The sequence below is a fragment of the Chenopodium quinoa genome, unplaced genomic scaffold (assembly GCF_001683475.1).
Source record: "Chenopodium quinoa cultivar QQ74 unplaced genomic scaffold, ASM168347v1, whole genome shotgun sequence".
NCBI lineage: Eukaryota > Viridiplantae > Streptophyta > Magnoliopsida > Caryophyllales > Amaranthaceae > Chenopodium > Chenopodium quinoa.
In genome coordinates, this window is record NW_018744240.1 from 278,747 (window position 1) to 297,052 (window position 18,306).

Consider the following 18,306-nt stretch of genomic DNA (forward strand, 5'->3'; position numbering starts at 1 on the left):
AATTGAAGTACATAGAAACTATTTTTGCACAATTGGTGTAAAATGTTGAATGTACTTGAGAATTTGTAGCTAACACATTAATATTGCATACTTTTATGTTTATTATACAAAGGTTGACTACCAACACTTGGATAACATAGTTTTAGAACACTGATACATAAATTTCTGCTGATAAATAGCAACATGGTGTTGCTGATACATTAAAAATTTTAAACTTAGCTCCTATAAAAGCTCTCCAACTGCATCCTTCATCATTATCTTGATCTAAAGAAACAAAATGAATTGTAGCTCAAGTTAGACACAACATAAACATTACACTCTTAACTGATTTTATTTCAATAATATGACGAAAGAAAAAAATAATAATGGGAATTTGGAACAAAAATTGTTGAATGTTTTACCTGCTTTTTTGAAAGGCCAATTTCTTTTAAATCATCAAGCTGCAAGTTCATTATTTCAAAAATCAAACCATTTGTAACATAAAATAGACTACTGAATCCCTAGTAAATCATCCCTAACAATTTTTCTTACCTGCTTGAAGGGTTCTGGTGATTCCTCTCGCATTTCAATAATGTTTGTAGCCCTTTTTTCTCCAATTCCCTGTTTAAATTGGAAAGAATAGAAAATCTAAGATTCCTCAGCATAAAGCAGAAGGATTTGGATTTATTGCTACACAAAATATAAAACTAACCTTTAGTCCTTTTAGCTCCTCCCTGTTTTTTTGAAAAAATAAAAAAAAAAAAGGGGCAAGAAGAAAAGAATATAACATAAGTAAGATGGATAGGAAGATAAAATCTTTTAACAAATTGAAGTTGTAAGGGTAAAAAAGACACTGCTACGATTGGCCTGACAGCAGTATCCCTTATCACTCCTTTTGAAATTTATTTTACGCGACAGGCATTTGATATTTACTACATAAAAATCCTTATAAGATAATTGGCTACATTGCTTTGGATCTTAAACAGGGTATCAAGAAATTGGTCTGAATTCAATATGCTCAGCATGGTGATCTGATGTCAAGGCTGTTAGTGCGGGCTAGTGAAGAGATTTCCCCAACATTGAGGGGGGGCAAACTACAATCTACCCTGAATTCAGATAGATGTTTGTCACTTTAGCTAACAATGTGTTGATTTATGAAAACAAATTTTCTGAAAATGGGGGAAATAAAACAAGAAAGCAAGAATCAATAATAGAGATGCTTCTTGTCAAGGAGATGTCTACTCAAAGGAGAAAAAAAATTACTTGATTTTATCCCCCCAAAACAAAGAATATCTTTGGTTATAAATTGAACACATTTCCAGAGTCTAGATATGATCTGTATATATTCAAAAATGATTGCATAATATAATTCACCTAGATTGAGTGTTCAAGTATTGATTAAAACCAGGTCAAGTAGCCATGCAACACAGGCCTTAACGAATACTGCATTATGACCAAATCAAAAAGGTTGAACTTACTTGCTTGCAGTGTTGAAAAACTTCAAATATTCTTGAACAAGAGAATCCTACAAAATTAAATAAGTAACATTAGTTCCCTTAAAAAAAAAAAGAAAAAAAAAAAAGTAACATTAGGGAGAGAAAGGAAGTACAGAACAACAAGATCAAGATCGACAACATTAGGCAGAGAAACACTAACCTTTGCTCTAGAACTGCGCATGTGGAAACTTTCCCAAGGGCTTTCTATAGTAGTAAGTTCATAATTTTCTTTAGCATTTTTGTCAGCAATTGGAGTTTTGAATTCTGACTTTTCAAGAATGGCATGCTTGTCATCGGCCTCCACTCTATGTAAATATTTTGGAGTCTCAGGCTCCAAGCTTTCCAAAGCCATCTTCAAGTTTGCATCTGTAGAAAAACAAAGCGAGTTTAAGTTGTTTCTGAGCTCTTGTATCCTTGCACTCAGTGGTGGTGATGGCCCGTCATTAGGTAAAGAGCTCTTGTTTTCCTTGTCTACATTCACAAATGAACGAGTTAAAAAAATTATTTTAAAAAAATTTAATAATAATAATAAATTCAAGGTGTTGTAAATTTCCATGAGATACACCTTCAAGAAAATATCCTGTTGGGGGTGTTTGATCTGTAAAAGGAGTCGTAGGGGCAATGTTCACAATTTGCAGCGCATCCTAAAATACAAGGAAACATTAAATGTTGTTACGATAAACATCCTTATGTAAAAGTAGCAAAAAGAATGTATTGCTTCCTAAATGACTAAGTTCATTCAGATGCTTCTACAGATTACAGCAATTATGCTAAAAATCATCACATCTTTGAAAATGGTAAAAGATCTCAAATCTTTAAGTTGAAGTTGCTGACACGTTTCTTGTAAGAATAGCTTTCTTCCTTGAAACTTACAAATTATATTGTGTAATTGGGTTGACAGGAGTGAAAGAATGAATGCACTACCTTTTCAGAAGGAAGCCGGGAAGAATCCATGTCAGAAGATGCTATCAATATACCTTTCCCCTGAAAGGCAAAGTACTCAATTTAGATAGAAAGAAGTCCACTGTTCTTTATTAAGAAGCTAACTGTGGGTCTTTGGTAGTTGCTCAAAGACTCATCTTTTAAACAAAGTTTAACCTTTAAGTGATTTCAACTAGAATATCTTACTAACATCATTTAATGATAAATGGCTCTTATTAAGATGCTCAAAAATAGTCTAATAGAAAAGGCTTGGTCAGAAGGACAGAATGAATCACCTCTTCAAAAGGAAGCTGAGAAGAATCCAAATCTATAGCACTCGATGCAAATTGCTCCTGAAAAGGGAAGTATTCAAATTTTAAACTAATTCCTATTTTCTGTCATGGAGAGCTGATGGTATGATTTAGACTGTCAACAAACATCTTCATAGACCTACCTCTTGCTGAGTAGAAGAATTGGATACTGCCACACTTGCTAGGGAGAGACTTGTCTGCATAAAAGAACCCGATTACTTGCACAATTTTAATAGACAAATATTTTCTTGCATAATGTCTAAGGATATGGATATCTACCTCTCTTTGTGATGAAGATTCCATGGCAGAAGCACTTTCAGGGCATATGTTTCCCTGCATTGGGAAATAACATTAATATTTCAAGAGATACAACGAAACATTGAGGAATAAGTGCTCAATGCTTCTAGTCACTCACTTAACAGCATCTATAGGAATAATGCACACAGCATTATGAGAGGTCTGTTTACTAACACGTTAATTTTATACTCAATCAACATTTAGTACTTAGTGAATAATATTTATAATTAAGTACTCCTTATGAGGAAGAAAATGGACTTTTTCGCTAATACTTGGAGATATACTGTAATCTGAAAATGTTCTTTTGAAAGATTCAGAAATGAAAATGACTGCAGACCAGATGGAAGAAAGCCGTACCAGTTTTGACTTCTTCAATTGAATAGTATCATCAAACAATTTCCTGAACATCCATAACAGTACATCCACATATTAGCATTCAAGCTTACCAATCATCAGTATCAGATAATATACACAATGTAATAATCTTAATCACAGACCTTCCTTTCACTTCAAATGATACATCTTTGTCCTTCTTCATAGACATGTGCAATTTTGACCCAGCTGTTTTTTTCCCCAAAACTGAAGCGCTCATGGGTTTCTTAACTTTAGGAGACACCATATTTGATCTCGTATTAAATTTGGAAGCTGATTTCATTACTTGTGGAGACGACATCCCGCTTGTCTTGGTAACAATTTTACTGCTCTTTCCAGGGTCTAAACAAGCCAAAAAGCCTGCCATGCATGATCGAGAGGCCAAGCTGATTGTTTGAACAGTTTCCAGGCAAAGAGAGGGATTCTGCAGAAAACATTATCACCATTCATCAGTTCACTGCAACGTTAAGGTTCAGTTTAGCACTGTAGCCAGCTCAGAGAAAGTGCAAGCCATGGATTTAAAGAAACTTACCATGCAAGAAATCATCAAAATCTTACTTGTGCCCCCAAGGGAATCCTGCAACATCCGAGTCAACTTACTTTCTCTGTAAGGTACACGGGCATCTTTTGCATTCAGGGCATATAGAACATTGTGCACAGTGTAGAGGGATTTGTTTATCCTTGTTGCTTCGGTCAAGTTAAAGCCATCAATACTCTTTCTTCTAGAATCTTCATAGCCTGATTGAATTAAAATGATCATACAACATTCAGTTAAATTAATTTAAACAAAAAAAAAAAAAAAAAAAAAAAAAAAAAAAAAAAAAAAAAAAACATAGACATCGAATATTATGAAAATGAACAAAACATTGAGTAGAAGAACATACTTGCCAAATCGACAAAACTGATCTTGCCCACCAGTTGAGCACATGATTTCTCAGTTTGAGGTGACACAACATGGACAATGCAGCCTATATGGTATCGATGAGGAGGCTCAGTCGTCTTCTGCAATTCTTTGCGAGCATTTGCTGCCTGCAAATACAACCTTTGAAATTCTGATGCAGAATTCACCTTAACCTGAAAAGGGATGAAGAAAACATACAACATTGTAACCAAGAGTGTAAAAAAAGTGGACATTTAACATTCAACACCAATAATGTAGCCTTCTCAAACTTTACCTTAGATAGTCCCTTGAGTCGGATCTTGCCATGTCCATCCTCAAATATTGCAATCTCCGGTCTTTTGGTGTCTAACATGTCCGAAACTCGGTCCTGGTACACCTCAAATACAGAAATGGTGACAATTTTTCCTTGCTCTTCTGCTAGAGGCAAAATTGCATCCACGGCAAGCACTGCCAATCCCATTTCTTCCTCATATCCCTACACACATAACAAGCAAAAAAAATCAAACACATCAGAATTTCGCTTTCAAAGATTTCCAAACTAACTGACAGCACTAATAAGTAATAACCCAAACCTGAATGGTGTAAGTCTTGCCACTTTCTCGTGGTCCATAAGCGAAAACCGTGCTATTCTGACCTCCAAACAATCCAGAGATTAAGGGTTTAATCTCTTTGATAAAAATCTCCTCATTGCCCACATCTTGCTCATAACAGTCATCTATTTCACAACTCTGCTTACCACTGTCCAATCCCCAAAAGTTAATCAATAACTAAACTACATTAACCAAGTCCTAAGCAACTACAATAATTATGCATATATATTCTGCATATTTACACAAAAATTGGGTAGACTAAATTCAGCAAAAAGATTAAACCCAATAACAGCCAACAACAAAACAAATCACTTAGCCATCCATTGAAACTAAATTCATAAGGAAAATAATCAAATAAATTCTACAGTACATCTAATGTTCCAATCTTTCAATATGATAGACAATAATTGGACTTGCCATCATCCTAAAAAAACCATTACTATATAAGTTACATTACATTAATTTTCCGGACATCATAAAATAGTACTCCGTATTTCTTTATTACTACACAGAAGTATATGAATCAGAAAATTCGAGCAACAAAAACACAAATTGAGCAGCAAACTAAAAAAATCATACTAACAAGCACCAATGATCACAACACTTCAGAAAACCACCAGCCAAGACAATTCAAATCAGAGAAAAATCAAGAATTAAACTGACAAGAAATTGAGAAATTGACCTAGAAATTTGATCTGACCCAAAAGATATTTTTACTCTACTTGGGTGTGAATTCGGGTTGGGCCTCAAAACCAAAATCCAAGGCTTGGAAACTGAAATCCTATCAACATTATCAGCATCTTTGTTCGATTGAGCCCTAATTCGAGCAATTATTCTGACTTTACTAACTGGGTTTGAACCCATTTTTTTTTTTTTTTGCTGAATGAAATTGACAGAAAATTGGTTCAGAATAGTGAGAGAAATACAAATTGTTGAGTGGATTTGAAGGGGTTAAGAAAAGGGGAGAAAAAGGCGAATATTTTAAACAGAATTGATAAGAGTGAAGAAGTAGCCGTTGTAATTGAAAATTGATGAATTTTGGCGTAGCGCTCCTCTGATGTTATTTGAATCGTACACTGCAAGCTTTTGAAGACCCTAAGCGACTTACTAGGACGATGTTGTGTTTGAGCAATGAGTCATTCGGTTTGGCAAACCTTTAAGCCATATTTGGCATTTGGTCGGGTTCAGAGCCAGAACTGACCCATAGACCCACACATATTTAAAATAGTAAAAGACTTTTTTTTTCCGGAAAAAATAGTGGTAAAAACTTAAAATAAGTTGTAAGTAATCTAAAGAACTTAAATAATCCGATTAAAAAAAAAACAATACCTACTAAGTCTTCAAATAGTAGTCTTGTTTTTAGTGTATCTTTTTATATATGTACCTACCAAGATTTTTAAATGAATTTTTTTAAAATTCAAGTAGTAGGATAATTATAATAGATAAATTATATAAGTGATTTTAAAAAAAAAAATCATAGTTAGACTCATTTATGACCCATTTTAAACTCGAAACCCGCTAGACCTAGTGGATCCGGGTCTAATTTATTTAGACCCAATAGATCTTAGTCAAATCTGAATCCACCTCCAAAAATTCGAGTTTGGGTCTGAATCTCATCGCCAGATTCAGCTCAGATCCGATCCATTGTCATCTCTACGACTAACTCTAAGGAGTTTTTAACGAAAGAAGCTTAAATTCATACTCCATACTTCTTTACTTTCTTTTGGGGCATTTGATATGAAATCTTTTTCTTTAACATTTCAAAAGCTTACTTGAATGGTTTACTACAACACTTTCTCTAGACACATTTCAGAGTGAACAATGAAAATTTGTGTTCTCTAATCTCTACATTCGTTTATCTTTCTTGCGTCTGTTACAATAATTTCAATCAAAGACGTGATAATTGATTTCACTTTAAGAGTTTTGAGCAATCGAATCAGTAGGTGTCCTCTCAAACAATAGTCTCTTAAGAGAGAATAATATCCCCTTGCGAACATCAATAACTCTCTCAAGTGCATCCAAGGGCTAAGGGCTAAGTGCAAAGTGAATGTTGATTAGGGGATTTTTATCCACCAATCACCGTTTGACAAGTGGACCAACCAGGTTCCGCCACGTGTCCTTCACGTAGGCCAATAGGAGCCTGCCACGTGTCAATCACAGATACGTCCTCTACGGACCAATTGAGACACGCCACGTGTCCACCCATGCCAAATGGGAAAACCGGCCAACAAGGCCCAATCCTGTCTAGAGGCCCGGTCAGCCCTAGGTTTACCCTAAACCTAGAGAGTGGCACGCTTCTCAAGACTATAAATACTTAATTAATCCTCATTAATCAAGCAATCGAGCAAACATCAAGCAATTAATCTCACCTGAAGAACAGAGAAGAACAGAAACATTACGGAACACTAATAACCGGCTAATCTCGCTAACAAAGCAGATTACCTACATTAAACACTCTCACCTAGAGAGATCTGATTACTTTAATTTCCGTATTAATTACTCCTTAATCAGGTACTAACTTGACCGTTGGAGGAGGAGCTCTCAGGAGTCTCCGTTATTTTGCAGGTACAGGCGTCCGGTTCCAGTCTCGGAATTGTAACTCTCCCGCAGGACATCAGAAAACCCCGAAACAAATGTTATCTTTGTTTATTTTTAGATATTCCTCTAGAAGGCAAATAAATAGCCCTAAATGAGCAAGAAAACAATCTTAAACGCAGTTAAGGCAAACAAATTAGTTTTTAAGTGTACCTTAGGAGTTAGGAGTGATAACAGGTGCAAAGTGAATGCTCTATTCAAAAGGTAACACTCACATAATTCATTGGCCTCTTCAGTCCAATCTAACAGTAAAGAAATTTGACGAAATAGTTTGAAGAAACAAAATAGGAAGTTACTGCGTTTCATAACTCAAACTACAAAAAAGCGTACAAAAGTTACAACTAATTAGTCTAATTTGGTTTAATTAATTGAAACCAAATCTTCTTCCCCGAAATGAAAATATTAATGATAGACCAAACAACTTAATTTAGAAACCTTGGGACAAAATTACTCAGATAGCTTAAGTATCACGAATCAACGAACCCCACGATTAAGGCTGACCATACGGGCTGAAGAATCAGTGTGTTGTCCTCGCGATGCACGCCCATAAGAGCCTGCCCCTCTAGCATGACCACCATGGTCTCTTGAATATCCTCCAGCAGAAAACTGTCCAGGATTCATCACCTTTCCGCCATATCCTGAACGCCCACCTGACCTTCCTTGGGAATAAGAGTTGTCATGCCACCTACCACCGCCAGAAGAGGCAACCGCAGCATAATCTGGTCCATCTCTCCTCCTAGGAGGCAAACCATCTAATGAACCACCACCCAACTTGGCCTCCATAGCGCGCTCATTATTTTCTGCGAAGAAAGACAGCTTCTCGGTCAATTGGAAAGCAAGAGCCTGCAATCTAGTGTGCTCAACCTCATGGAAGATGATGCACCGAGTAGGCTGGTCCCATGAAGCACGCAGCTCCTCATTAACCATCATCTTACTCACGATGCTGTGTATCTGTGGCTCAGAGAGCTCAAACATCTTACACAGCTGTTCAAGGCTCAGAGAACTGTAAGAAACAGCATAAGTAAAAAGGTATGTCCTAAGGGCAGCTTCTTTGATCTTGGATTTCAGCATTTCAAAGACACCCTCTTTGTTTTTCAGTAGCTTCCACACATCCAGAGATGTGATGACATCAAAGGCCTTTTGAAAGTCTCCTTGAGTGAGTCCTCTAGTAGCAGCCATAGCATGATCCCTGACATTTTCAGGGGGGCCTCGAAGTGTTTGCCTTTCACTAGCTTCAAGCAATCTCCTGAATGTCTTGCTTATGACCCGGCGCTGTGATTCAAAGGTGTTGGCAGCCATATAAGGGACCTCCAACAGCATGGCACAAGTCAGATGAACTGCCTCCAAGAGTTCCAAATTGATGTGCATGTGGTAAGGCATCTGTTGTCTTCTTTCTTTCATCTCCTGTTAAAAGTAAAATATTACCAGAGTGAGGTTCATGTGCAGGTGAAAATAAGCATTTAAATTGACTAAATGACGTTACATTATGAAATCATATTGTTTACTTGAAGACAAGAAGAGGATTAACAGTTTCTGACTCTCTATTTCATCCAAAATTTGTTTCTAATAGCAAAGATAAGTCTCTCAAACTCATTCCACACCACAGCCCACTGCAAAGTAATTCCAGTTTTTACATCTTCAACTTGACATTTCAACACACGACATTAGCAGATATCCACAAACTTCTTACAATTTACTCTCATGCAAAGCGGTTTATACAAAAATCATAGTATTAGCCAGGAGTAAGCAGGTCCAACAAACACAATGTTTGAAAAAAGGTGGGTTACAACAACAGCAAAACAACACACAAATATATTGAAGAGTCCAATGAACCTAGTAGATCAATTGGATTTAACAGAACAAATTCCATGAATAGGGTAGTCCACAATCCCTTCTTCAATCACATAGGACAACAACCAGCATTTCTTTGCAACTTAACAGTTATCACAGGGCACTAAGGATGTTTACGAAAATATCTGCTTTCAACTCAGCAATATTGAATTACCAATTAGATAAGAGATAAATTAAGGCATCAAACTGAATAAGAAAATTTTCCTACAACAGAAAGGAAGCTGCTGCAAAAATCAGAATCCAATCACCATACCCTTCAAATTTTAGTAAAAATAGCGACAAAAAGATGAGTAAAAAATCTGAGAACAGTCGCACAAATGTACAAACATACCTGTTCAGGAGTCTTCTCATGGTAACGACTTTGAGAGAAACCTTGTGCAAGCAGCTCTCTCACTCTTCCAGCTGAATATAATTCAGAAAGGCAACTGTGCCCTTCTGAAATCAGACCAATTCTGAAAGCACATAAACCGAGCTGAGCCATAGCTCTATTGAACAATATCTGGGTTGAAATATCCATATGTTGTATTGTGTCTTGTAAATGACTCATCAACAATAAGTCACGAGCAATTGAAAATTCATCCGTAAGGGCGTGGTGATAAATATCACATAGCATAGCACGAGCCTTTGTTCTCTCATCTCCAAATTGATAAATGAGAGAAACTAAGCTATCCATCAAGACCCTGCTGCGCTCTGGAAAAGTAGATTTCCGAGGCACAAGCTCAGGTGTTGTCACAAACAAAGAGGGATTCTTACCTACACCAGCCCCCTTGGGTTCCTCTGCAGCTTCATCATTCTCCTCTTCTGTTTGTTCAGCCAATTTCCTCATTGCCTCATAAACTTCTTGAGGCTTATAGTACACAAATTCAACACGTCTCAGGGCTACTTTCGCAGCTGCCTTCAGATTTCCACTTTTCTCCAAGTATTCTTGAACATTTTGTGCCAGGACCAAAAACAAGGGCTCGTCCCTGAGTCTTTCAACAAATTCACGTGTATAAGGATCTATACACTGCAAGCTCTTGAAAAACTCAACATCTATCCTCTCAAGGAAGGCTACCAAGTTTCCCCATACTCGGATGGTACCGTTATGTTCTGGACCCTTTTGGGTTTCATTTTCATCAGGCTCCACAGAATCATCCACCAAAATGTTTGGATACTGAGTGAGAATATCAAGTATAACAAACATATTCTGCACGCATTTCTTCCACACATTAATAGGCATGTGTCCACTGAGACTAGGATTGATATCAAATTGGGCAGAAACAACACTGAAAAGGATCTCCAGCTTCTGAGCTGGTGTCTTCGCAATCCTGGTCAAAAAGGTAAGCCGCTCAACAAGCTCAATTTTCCCAGTTCCCTTCCTTCCACGTCCAGCAACAATTTCTTTGACTTTCTTGTTCACAGTATCCCAAGTGATCTCACTAGGGTTTTTCAGTAACTTCATATCGATAAGCTTATTATTCTTCCCCGTCTTCTGCCACTCATCATCCTCATCCTCAGCATCATCCTCCCTTGTTTCATCCTCTTTGTCGGACTCTTCAGCTTCTGACTCGGATTCTTCAACTTCTGATTCAGTTTCCTCTTCAGATTCCTCTTTCTCCCCATCATCTTCAGACTCAGGATTCTCCCTAAACTTGTTGATCAGATCTTCATATTGCTTATTGTTCTTCTTTAGATTCTGCCTCATTTTATTCAATGCCTTGGCATTGCTGCTGCTCATCTTCTTCTTAGCCTCCTTATTCGACAAGGTCTCAAGCAGAAAATCCTCCAACAACACAAGAGCCTTAATATAGACATTGGGAACCCTACCAGCCTCCGCAACACGCATAACTTTTTCGAGCTGTTTATTAATCTTATCATAGCTCTCTTGTAGGCTCACCCAGTCATTGATCTTCATAGCATTCTTCATCTGCTCAACGGTAGCAGACATCTCCTGGAACCGCTTATCCTTAGCGGAGACAACAACTCGCTTTTGGTCATCAGAATCATCACTGTCACTATCATTGGTCTTTAAATACTTGTTTTCACCACCCCCAACTCGAGTTTCGGGTTCATCAGCAACAATCTCATCAACATCATCATAATCACTCTCCTCCTCCTCGGTGTCACTATTACCCTACAAATTGAAAAAAGATACATTTTGTATTGATGATTTTAACATGATGGATTGCAAATTAAATGAAAAATTCAGCACATTGACGAAATACAAACCTGAGTCCAAAATCGCGAACCCATTTTTCTTCCTTTTCACAATTTCAACAGCTTCTGATTATCTCAATCTACAAATTAAGATAAAATTCATGTATAAAACAGTAAGCTCAGAAGAAATTTTACAAAATTATAGCCAAATAATTCTTATCGAAGCATTCAAAATCTCAGATCGAGTGAGAAAAATAGTATCTTTATAACTCATCCTAACATCAAATTAAAGGGTTCTGAAACACATTAAAAACCAAATTTAATTCAATTATCAAATTAAATTCTGCTAGTTTAAGAATATGAATAGAAAAATTCTAACTTTACAAGAATTAAATTATAACCAATAGTTGAATAATCAATCCACCTTCAACGAACCCTAATTTAAATAAAAATTAAAGAATAACAGTAGATTGTTAAATCGATATTTGATGATTAGAAGAAAAAACAACATCTTACCTCAGAAGCTGCGGAGTGTGGTAGATTGAATGAAGAGAAGACGACGTTGGTTGCTTTTTGTGTGTATTGCCAAGCGGCTGGTCGCGGGACTACGGCTGCTGAATATATATGCTAGGTTAAAAGACTCACTTTAGGTAGGAAACTAAGCCAAAATAGAAATCAATCGAATAATACAATGGGATTTGTTAAACATCGCCCGCGTTTTTCTACATAAAGCCCACATTTTTTAAAAAATGTTGACATTATTGCCCTTGTTTTAATTTTTACCGAAAATAAAATTTTTCACTCATAAAAAATGTGGAGCAGGACTGGATCGCCGAGTGAAACCGAAGAGCCCTTAACGTCGGGTAGATGCACCGGAGAGACGCCGTTGACGCCGGAAAAGGAGGTACGATGCCATCTAAAACCACGAATTGGCGGCTGGCGTCCTGCCGGGACGCCGTGACCGTAGTGGTGGCGCCTAGCCAGGACGCCGCCACCGTAACTCTGGCGCCTGGCCAGGACGCCGCCACCGTGGCCGTGGCGTCTGGCCAAGAAGCCGCCGCCACGGTGGCGGCGTCCTGGCCAGGCGCCACCGCCACGGTGGCGGCGTCCTGGCTAGACGCCACCGCCACGGTGGCGGCGTCCTGGCTAGGCGCCACCACTATTTTTTTTTTTTTTTTTTTTTAATTTAATTTAAAATTTGTTTATTTTTTTTTTTTTGTGTTACAATTTTTTTCTTTTTTTTTTGTTTTTTTTTTTGTTTTGTTTTTAATTGTTTTAATTTGTTTTTGTTTTTAATTTATTTATTTTTTATTTTTTTTTTTACAATTTTTTTCGTTTTATGTTTTTTTTTTGTTTTTTTTTTTTGGTTTATTTTTATTTATTTAATCTAAAGTTTTGTTTATGTTTTTTATTTTTGTGTTTTGTTTTTTTTTTTTTTTTTGAATACTTTTTGTTTATTTCTTTGTTTGTTGTTTATAATTTATTATTGTTTTTGCTTTTGTGCTAATGTTGTGTCAAATGTATTAATTTAATCTACTCTTATGTGATTATATTTATATGTTATTGTTGCAGGATTATGGTGGAGACGGAAATGATTATAGTGGGATTTTTGTACACGATGGTCTGTTCGAAGATGCTCAACAAGCGGTTGATTGGGCGAAACAGGTTGCAATTAGATCAGGTTTTTGTTTAGTAGTAGCAACTCATAAATCTCAACGGGATGGTAGAATGGATCGCATTTTGAGATGCGACCGTTATCGCAAAAGGGAGGAACGAGATTTCAGTCAAGCGATTCGGTTTGATACAAAGCGGAAAGGTTGTGGGTGTCAGTTCAGAGTAAAGGTTCGACAACAGCAAAGGGGTGACGGTTGGGAAGTGAAGAGTTACGGTAAATGGGGGTATCACAACCATGAGATGATCGCATATGAAGTGGGTCATCGACAGTTAAGTGGCCTAAGTCCTGCTGCGAAACTAATTGTAAAAGAAATGAGTGATGCTCAAGTGAAGCCTGCTAAAATATTAGCATCTGTGTTGGAGAAATTTCCTGAAGACCAGCCAAACCGAAGACACATCTACAACGTCAGACATAAATTGAGGTTTGAACGGTCAGAGGGAAGGAACCCTATACAGCAGCTTCTACACCAGGCACAAGCACGTGGTTACCTGTACTGGTTTGAATCTGATGAAGACACATCGGAGGTGACTCATTTGTTCCTTGTGCATCCTGATTGTGCTGATATGATTTCGTCTTGGCCATCTGTGATTCTGATCGATTCAACGTACAAGACAAACAAGTATAAGTTTCCACTGGTTGAGATGGTTGGGATGACTCCAACGAACCAGAACTTTTTGATTGGTTATGCAGTTATGAAGGATGAGACGGTTGCGAGTTACCGTTGGGTGTTGGAGAAGTTGAGAAATTACATCGGCCCAAGTGTTCAGCCATCGGCCATCGTCAGCGATTGTGAGGGAGGTCTCTTTGCCCCTATAGCGGAGCTGTTTCCGGAGTCGAGCCATTTACTGTGCACATGGCACATCAACAAATGCGTGAAAGTCAAAGCCTACAACCTTTTCAACAAGAACTTAGATTCAGCAGAGAGATTGGTAAATGGTAAGTGGCGGAAGATCCTGCAAGCTACCACGGAGGCAGAGTACGACCGAGCCTTGGATAACTTCAAGGATGCATACCAATGGTGCCCGGCAATCGTAGACTATGTGATGCAGCAGTGGGTGCCTCAGAGGGAAAAGTTTGTCAAATATTGGACAAACCAAGTTCTTCATTTTGGAAACACTACTACATGTAGAGTTGAGAGCGCTCATAGAGCTCTGAAGGACTGGATTGATTCTTCCACCTCTGCTCTGGATACACTGTTCGAGAGAATAAACAAGGCTATTGATACTCAGAGGAACGGCATCAAGAACTCTCTCGAGGACTCCAGACGGCGACATGGCACGATGTATAGCCATTTCATATTTAAGATTCTCCATGGTCGTGTGTCACACTACTGCTTGGGGTTGATTCTGAGCGAGCACACCAGGATGAGGGAGTTGGGTGATGAAGTGGCTATTCGGTGCGGATGTGCTATATCGGTGACTCATGGACTACCTTGTGCATGCACCATTCACCGCGTAATTACGCAAGATAGGGCGTCGTTACATGTTGATCAGGTTCATCCATTCTGGCGGACGCTCGTTATCGGAGAGCATGCTGTTCCACAGACAGTCAACCGTGAACAGGAGGAGTTGGAGCAGTTTCGTTCGATGTTTGACCAAGTGTCCTCCAGCCACCCTTCAGTCATTCGTAGTGCTACCCACGTACTTCATGACATGTTCAACTCGTCGTGCTTGGATCATGAGGAACCTGAGGGGGTCGAGCGACCACGGGGCCGACAACCACGGCGGGAAAGGAGTGCGTTTGAGTACATTCGTGGTCGTGGTCGTGGTCGTGGCCGTGGTCGTACATCGTCATCAAGTGGTAGTCAAACATCTTCGTCGGTGAATATGCCCGGCACCGGTACGGTACTTTAGTTTAATTTACTTTTTAGAGTGTTTGTTTAGTTTTCTGCTAACTTGTTAATTGTGTTTTTTGATGTGTGCAACAGGCAGAATGGACATTGAACATTTTCCATATAAAGACAGGATCCCTAACATCATGATGCCGTTCCTGGACGGGTGGAATGATGTGGTTGCAGATGGTAACTGTGGATTTCGGGTTGTGGCTGATGTGTTTCAGATGGGTGAAGACAACTACGGTTTAGTGCGTCAGTTGATGTACAGTGAAATCGCCTCAAACCGAGCTGTTTATCGCCACGTGTACGGACAGGACTTGGATAGGTCTCTGCAGCGTATCCGGTGGGGAGGAGGACGTTGCGGTCAAAATCATTGGTTCGACGCGCCCCTTGATCTCTTCGCCGTTGCAAACATCTACAAGTGTGCAGTGATGCATTTCGGCCTTGGTTTGCATGGTCGAGCTTACTATCCGTGTACCACGGTTCTGCCTTGGTGTTCGCGTGAGACCGTCACCAGACCGGTAAGAGAGGTTGCTATTGGATTTCTGGGGCCGTCATACAGACATTTCATCCGACTGGACCTGTCACCCGATTTTCCGGTCCCACCGATTATACCAACGTGGTACACCATTCGTACAGCAAGCGTAGAGGGCTGGGATGCGTTATATCATGACCGGGTGCAGCAGTGGAACAATCTAGTTGCCTTTTCTATGTGACCTAATATTGCTATTGCTATGTTTTTCCCATTTATTTAATTTTCGGATTCTAATTTTCGTATTTAGTTTTCCCATTTAAATGTGAACCTGTATTTAGTTTTCGTATGCCCACTAATTACAACTTAAAATAAAAGTTATAAAAACTAAAAATATAATGTCAAATTCTAAGAACTTAAAATAATAATTATAAGAACAGATAATGTTAACTTTTACAAACAACTAGGAAAATGTTTTATAAATGCACTGCCGACATATCAATAATCTCTCTGTGACGCCCACTGCCACTGCTCAAGGGCCCGTTCCAGTTCATCAATAACAGCTCTGCCTGTTGCAGTCGTCATGTTGTCCCTCTCCTCAAAAAGTCTGTGTCCCAACTGCGTCATCTTTCCCATCCACTACACATAACAAAACACATAAAATTCAATAACGACGTATTATGAGACATATTATATGAAAAAAAACACAACTACAAATGTTTTATGAGACGTACCGCATCCACGGCAGTGGGCGGTGGCACATCATCATCATCGGCGTCGTCGCCGTGGTGGACGTCTCTGATCAACCTCGGGTGCGAGTGCCGGTTGTACCACTCCATGTAGTGCTGGTCACACATGGCAGCCACCCCAGTTGGCGGCCGCTGCAACTGCTCAATCCATATGCGGGCAACCATCGGAAACTGCTCCCACGTGCCAATCATGCTTGCCGGCCATTGGACGACGTACTCCTTCAACGACGCAGATCGGACGGCCTTACTGGGCCATGCTGGTGGAGGAGGAACAACTTGGACATATCCAAGCTGGCGAAGACAGCGCTGCGGCATGTACGCCTCTACGATCTCACGATACTGAATCAGTCCCGTGTAGAGGGTCCTGGGTACCCTATTACTAGGGTTCTGGCCGAAAGGCATCCAGTTCACCTGCACATTTTTTAAAATTAGTAAGATTCGTACAATAAACACATCAAACTATAAAAGTAGAAATAATTTAAACACTTTACCTCTAATGGGGACATCCTGTCAAGCAATAACCGTATCGATCGCAGGCGGTCAATGGACTTCTTCTCGACACGCGGACTCCACGCACAGGCACGTGGCTGGCCATCCCCAATAGGAACCGGGTCGCGGTGTGGTCGAAACGCCGGGAAATACTCGTATATCCACGTCTGTAACAACGTCATACATCCAGTGATACCTGCCGCATCAGCCCGGCTCGAGAATCCTAACTGGCGATACATGTACGCTAATGTAGCCGACCCCCAAGAAAACTGGCCTACTCTGTCGGGCTCACACGCGTCAACTATGTCGCGTGGCCTGAGCTTGTTTCCGCTCTTATCCGGAAACAAGGTACACCCGAGAAGAAGAAAAACATATGCAGCCAGCTGTGTGTCCTGCGTCCTACGTGAAGTGGGGTGCAAACATCGCTGCAAAACTGCTGCGATCTTAACACCGCCGTGATCCCACACACCAAGTGCCGCTGTGTACAGCGCAGCCCTATCCACCGCCAACAGCTCCGCCAATAAATCTGCCTGATCCGCATCTGTGACAACAGATGCTCGGTTTCCCTCTACGGGAATCCCAAGGATGGCCTCGACGTCATGCAACATGATCGTCATCTCACCGAACGGAAGGTGGAAAGAGTTCGTGTCCGGCTGCCATCGCTCAACGAAAGCCGTGATCAGCGTCGAGTCAATCCTCTCATGCATGGTGGCAGGAAGGTGGCTCACTCTAGTGGCCCTCAATCGGCCGACCATCTCGCTCTCCTCCGGCCAAGCCTCAGCCCAACTACACAAGAAGTTACAAGTCCTCTCCCGGGTTTGGCATTTCAAAATGCCGCTATCCAAAGCCCGCTCTTGGTCCTCCCAAATACGGGTAGCGATGTGTCCTAGAAAGCTAGGAATCACACTCCCGTCTATAGGTCCCCCAGCCACCTCGCCCCTCACCACCCAAGAATCATTAACGGCCCTCGACCGTTTTCTGCTAACCGCAGACACAGTGGACGCAGATGATGTGCCAGATCTACTAACAAATCTACCATCTCTACCCTTACGCACGTCTACCCTACGCGTCTCATACACATCATCAAGCCTCTGACTGAATGGACCGTAATCATCATATGGTCCACTCTGATCGTCCACATCCTCATCTGCATCCTCCTCCTCCTCCTCCTCATCACCATCATCATCTTCATCATCCTCAGAATAGTGCACCCGTTCTCTACGAGCCGAGGCCGAAATACCACGGGATCTAACGTGTCTGGGCCCCGAGCTCTCCATTGAGTTCATCGTACTTCTCATAATGTCCATACTCTTCCCAGCCCCAGAACGAAAATACGATGCCTAACACAAAATAACAACACATGTAATATGCAATATAAACATGTAATATAAACATAAAAAAAGTAATTAAAATAAATAAATAAAACAATATACATATGATGGAAAATAAATTAAAAACATTACAAAATATTAACAACCTAAAAATAAAAAAATTAATAACCTAATAAATAAATAAATAAAAAATTGGAAAAAACAAAGCAAAAAAAAAAAATTACCCAAAAAAAACAAATTGGAAAAAACAAAGTGAAAAATATAAAATTATAAAAACTTAAAAAAAGAAGAACATCAAAATTTTAAA

General features: G+C 39.5%; 4 protein-coding genes across 4 annotated transcripts; 1 reads left to right on the top strand and 3 right to left on the bottom strand.

The window, feature by feature from the left end:
• Positions 1 to 47: 47 nt before the first annotated feature.
• On the bottom strand, positions 48 to 6,049 carry LOC110694649 (kinesin-like protein KIN-10C). Its single transcript, XM_021871812.1, has 18 exons — positions 5,550 to 6,049; positions 4,850 to 5,015; positions 4,552 to 4,752; positions 4,261 to 4,450; positions 3,909 to 4,114; positions 3,502 to 3,800; positions 3,362 to 3,404; positions 2,987 to 3,040; positions 2,851 to 2,904; positions 2,693 to 2,749; positions 2,400 to 2,459; positions 2,041 to 2,119; positions 1,636 to 1,946; positions 1,458 to 1,504; positions 692 to 713; positions 532 to 600; positions 402 to 440; positions 48 to 264 (listed from the first exon to the last, which is right to left on the bottom strand). The coding sequence occupies exons 1-18, from the start codon at positions 5,729 to 5,731 to the stop codon at positions 223 to 225; spliced, it is 2,121 nt and encodes a 706-aa protein (XP_021727504.1). The 5' UTR covers positions 5,732 to 6,049; the 3' UTR covers positions 48 to 222.
• A 1,574-nt stretch (positions 6,050 to 7,623) lies between these two features.
• Positions 7,624 to 12,122, bottom strand: LOC110694651 (eukaryotic translation initiation factor 3 subunit C-like). Its single transcript, XM_021871814.1, has 4 exons — positions 11,966 to 12,122; positions 11,522 to 11,589; positions 9,645 to 11,426; positions 7,624 to 8,866 (listed from the first exon to the last, which is right to left on the bottom strand). The coding sequence occupies exons 2-4, from the start codon at positions 11,543 to 11,545 to the stop codon at positions 7,937 to 7,939; spliced, it is 2,736 nt and encodes a 911-aa protein (XP_021727506.1). The 5' UTR covers positions 11,546 to 11,589; positions 11,966 to 12,122; the 3' UTR covers positions 7,624 to 7,936.
• Positions 12,123 to 13,737: 1,615 nt separating this feature from the next.
• LOC110694653 lies at positions 13,738 to 15,735 on the top strand. The gene is made up of 2 exons (XM_021871816.1): positions 13,738 to 14,963; positions 15,052 to 15,735. The coding sequence occupies exons 1-2, from the start codon at positions 13,766 to 13,768 to the stop codon at positions 15,672 to 15,674; spliced, it is 1,821 nt and encodes a 606-aa protein (XP_021727508.1). The 5' UTR covers positions 13,738 to 13,765; the 3' UTR covers positions 15,675 to 15,735.
• A 91-nt stretch (positions 15,736 to 15,826) lies between these two features.
• On the bottom strand, positions 15,827 to 18,045 carry LOC110694652 (protein MAIN-LIKE 1-like). Its single transcript, XM_021871815.1, has 3 exons — positions 16,671 to 18,045; positions 16,165 to 16,590; positions 15,827 to 16,069 (listed from the first exon to the last, which is right to left on the bottom strand). The coding sequence occupies exons 1-3, from the start codon at positions 17,973 to 17,975 to the stop codon at positions 15,929 to 15,931; spliced, it is 1,872 nt and encodes a 623-aa protein (XP_021727507.1). The 5' UTR covers positions 17,976 to 18,045; the 3' UTR covers positions 15,827 to 15,928.
• Between the last annotated feature and the right edge of the window lie 261 nt (positions 18,046 to 18,306).

What these genes read in the sequence shown, in the direction of transcription:
- LOC110694649 (XM_021871812.1), bottom strand. Translation starts at nt 5,731, where the DNA reads ATGGGTTCAAACCCAGTTAGTAAAGTCAGAATAATTGCTCGAATTAGG. An exon ending in GACTCAAGGGACTATCTAAG is followed by an intron (nt 4,451 to 4,551) that starts GTAAAGTTTGAG and finishes ATCCCTTTTCAG; the next exon opens with GTTAAGGTGAATTCTGCATC. An exon ending in CACCAGAACCCTTCAAGCAG is followed by an intron (nt 441 to 531) that starts GTAAGAAAAATT and finishes ATGAACTTGCAG; the next exon opens with CTTGATGATTTAAAAGAAAT.
- LOC110694651 (XM_021871814.1), bottom strand. Translation starts at nt 11,545, where the DNA reads ATGGGTTCGCGATTTTGGACTCAG. An exon ending in GTTCGCGATTTTGGACTCAG is followed by an intron (nt 11,427 to 11,521) that starts GTTTGTATTTCG and finishes TTCAATTTGTAG; the next exon opens with GGTAATAGTGACACCGAGGA. An exon ending in ATGAGAAGACTCCTGAACAG is followed by an intron (nt 8,867 to 9,644) that starts GTATGTTTGTAC and finishes TACTTTTAACAG; the next exon opens with GAGATGAAAGAAAGAAGACA.
- LOC110694653 (XM_021871816.1), top strand. Translation starts at nt 13,766, where the DNA reads ATGGTTGGGATGACTCCAACGAACCAGAACTTTTTGATTGGTTATGCA. An exon ending in GGTGAATATGCCCGGCACCG is followed by an intron (nt 14,964 to 15,051) that starts GTACGGTACTTT and finishes TGTGTGCAACAG; the next exon opens with GCAGAATGGACATTGAACAT.
- LOC110694652 (XM_021871815.1), bottom strand. Translation starts at nt 17,975, where the DNA reads ATGGACATTATGAGAAGTACGATGAACTCAATGGAGAGCTCGGGGCCC. An exon ending in ACAGGATGTCCCCATTAGAG is followed by an intron (nt 16,591 to 16,670) that starts GTAAAGTGTTTA and finishes AAAAATGTGCAG; the next exon opens with GTGAACTGGATGCCTTTCGG. An exon ending in CGCCCACTGCCGTGGATGCG is followed by an intron (nt 16,070 to 16,164) that starts GTACGTCTCATA and finishes TGTTATGTGTAG; the next exon opens with TGGATGGGAAAGATGACGCA.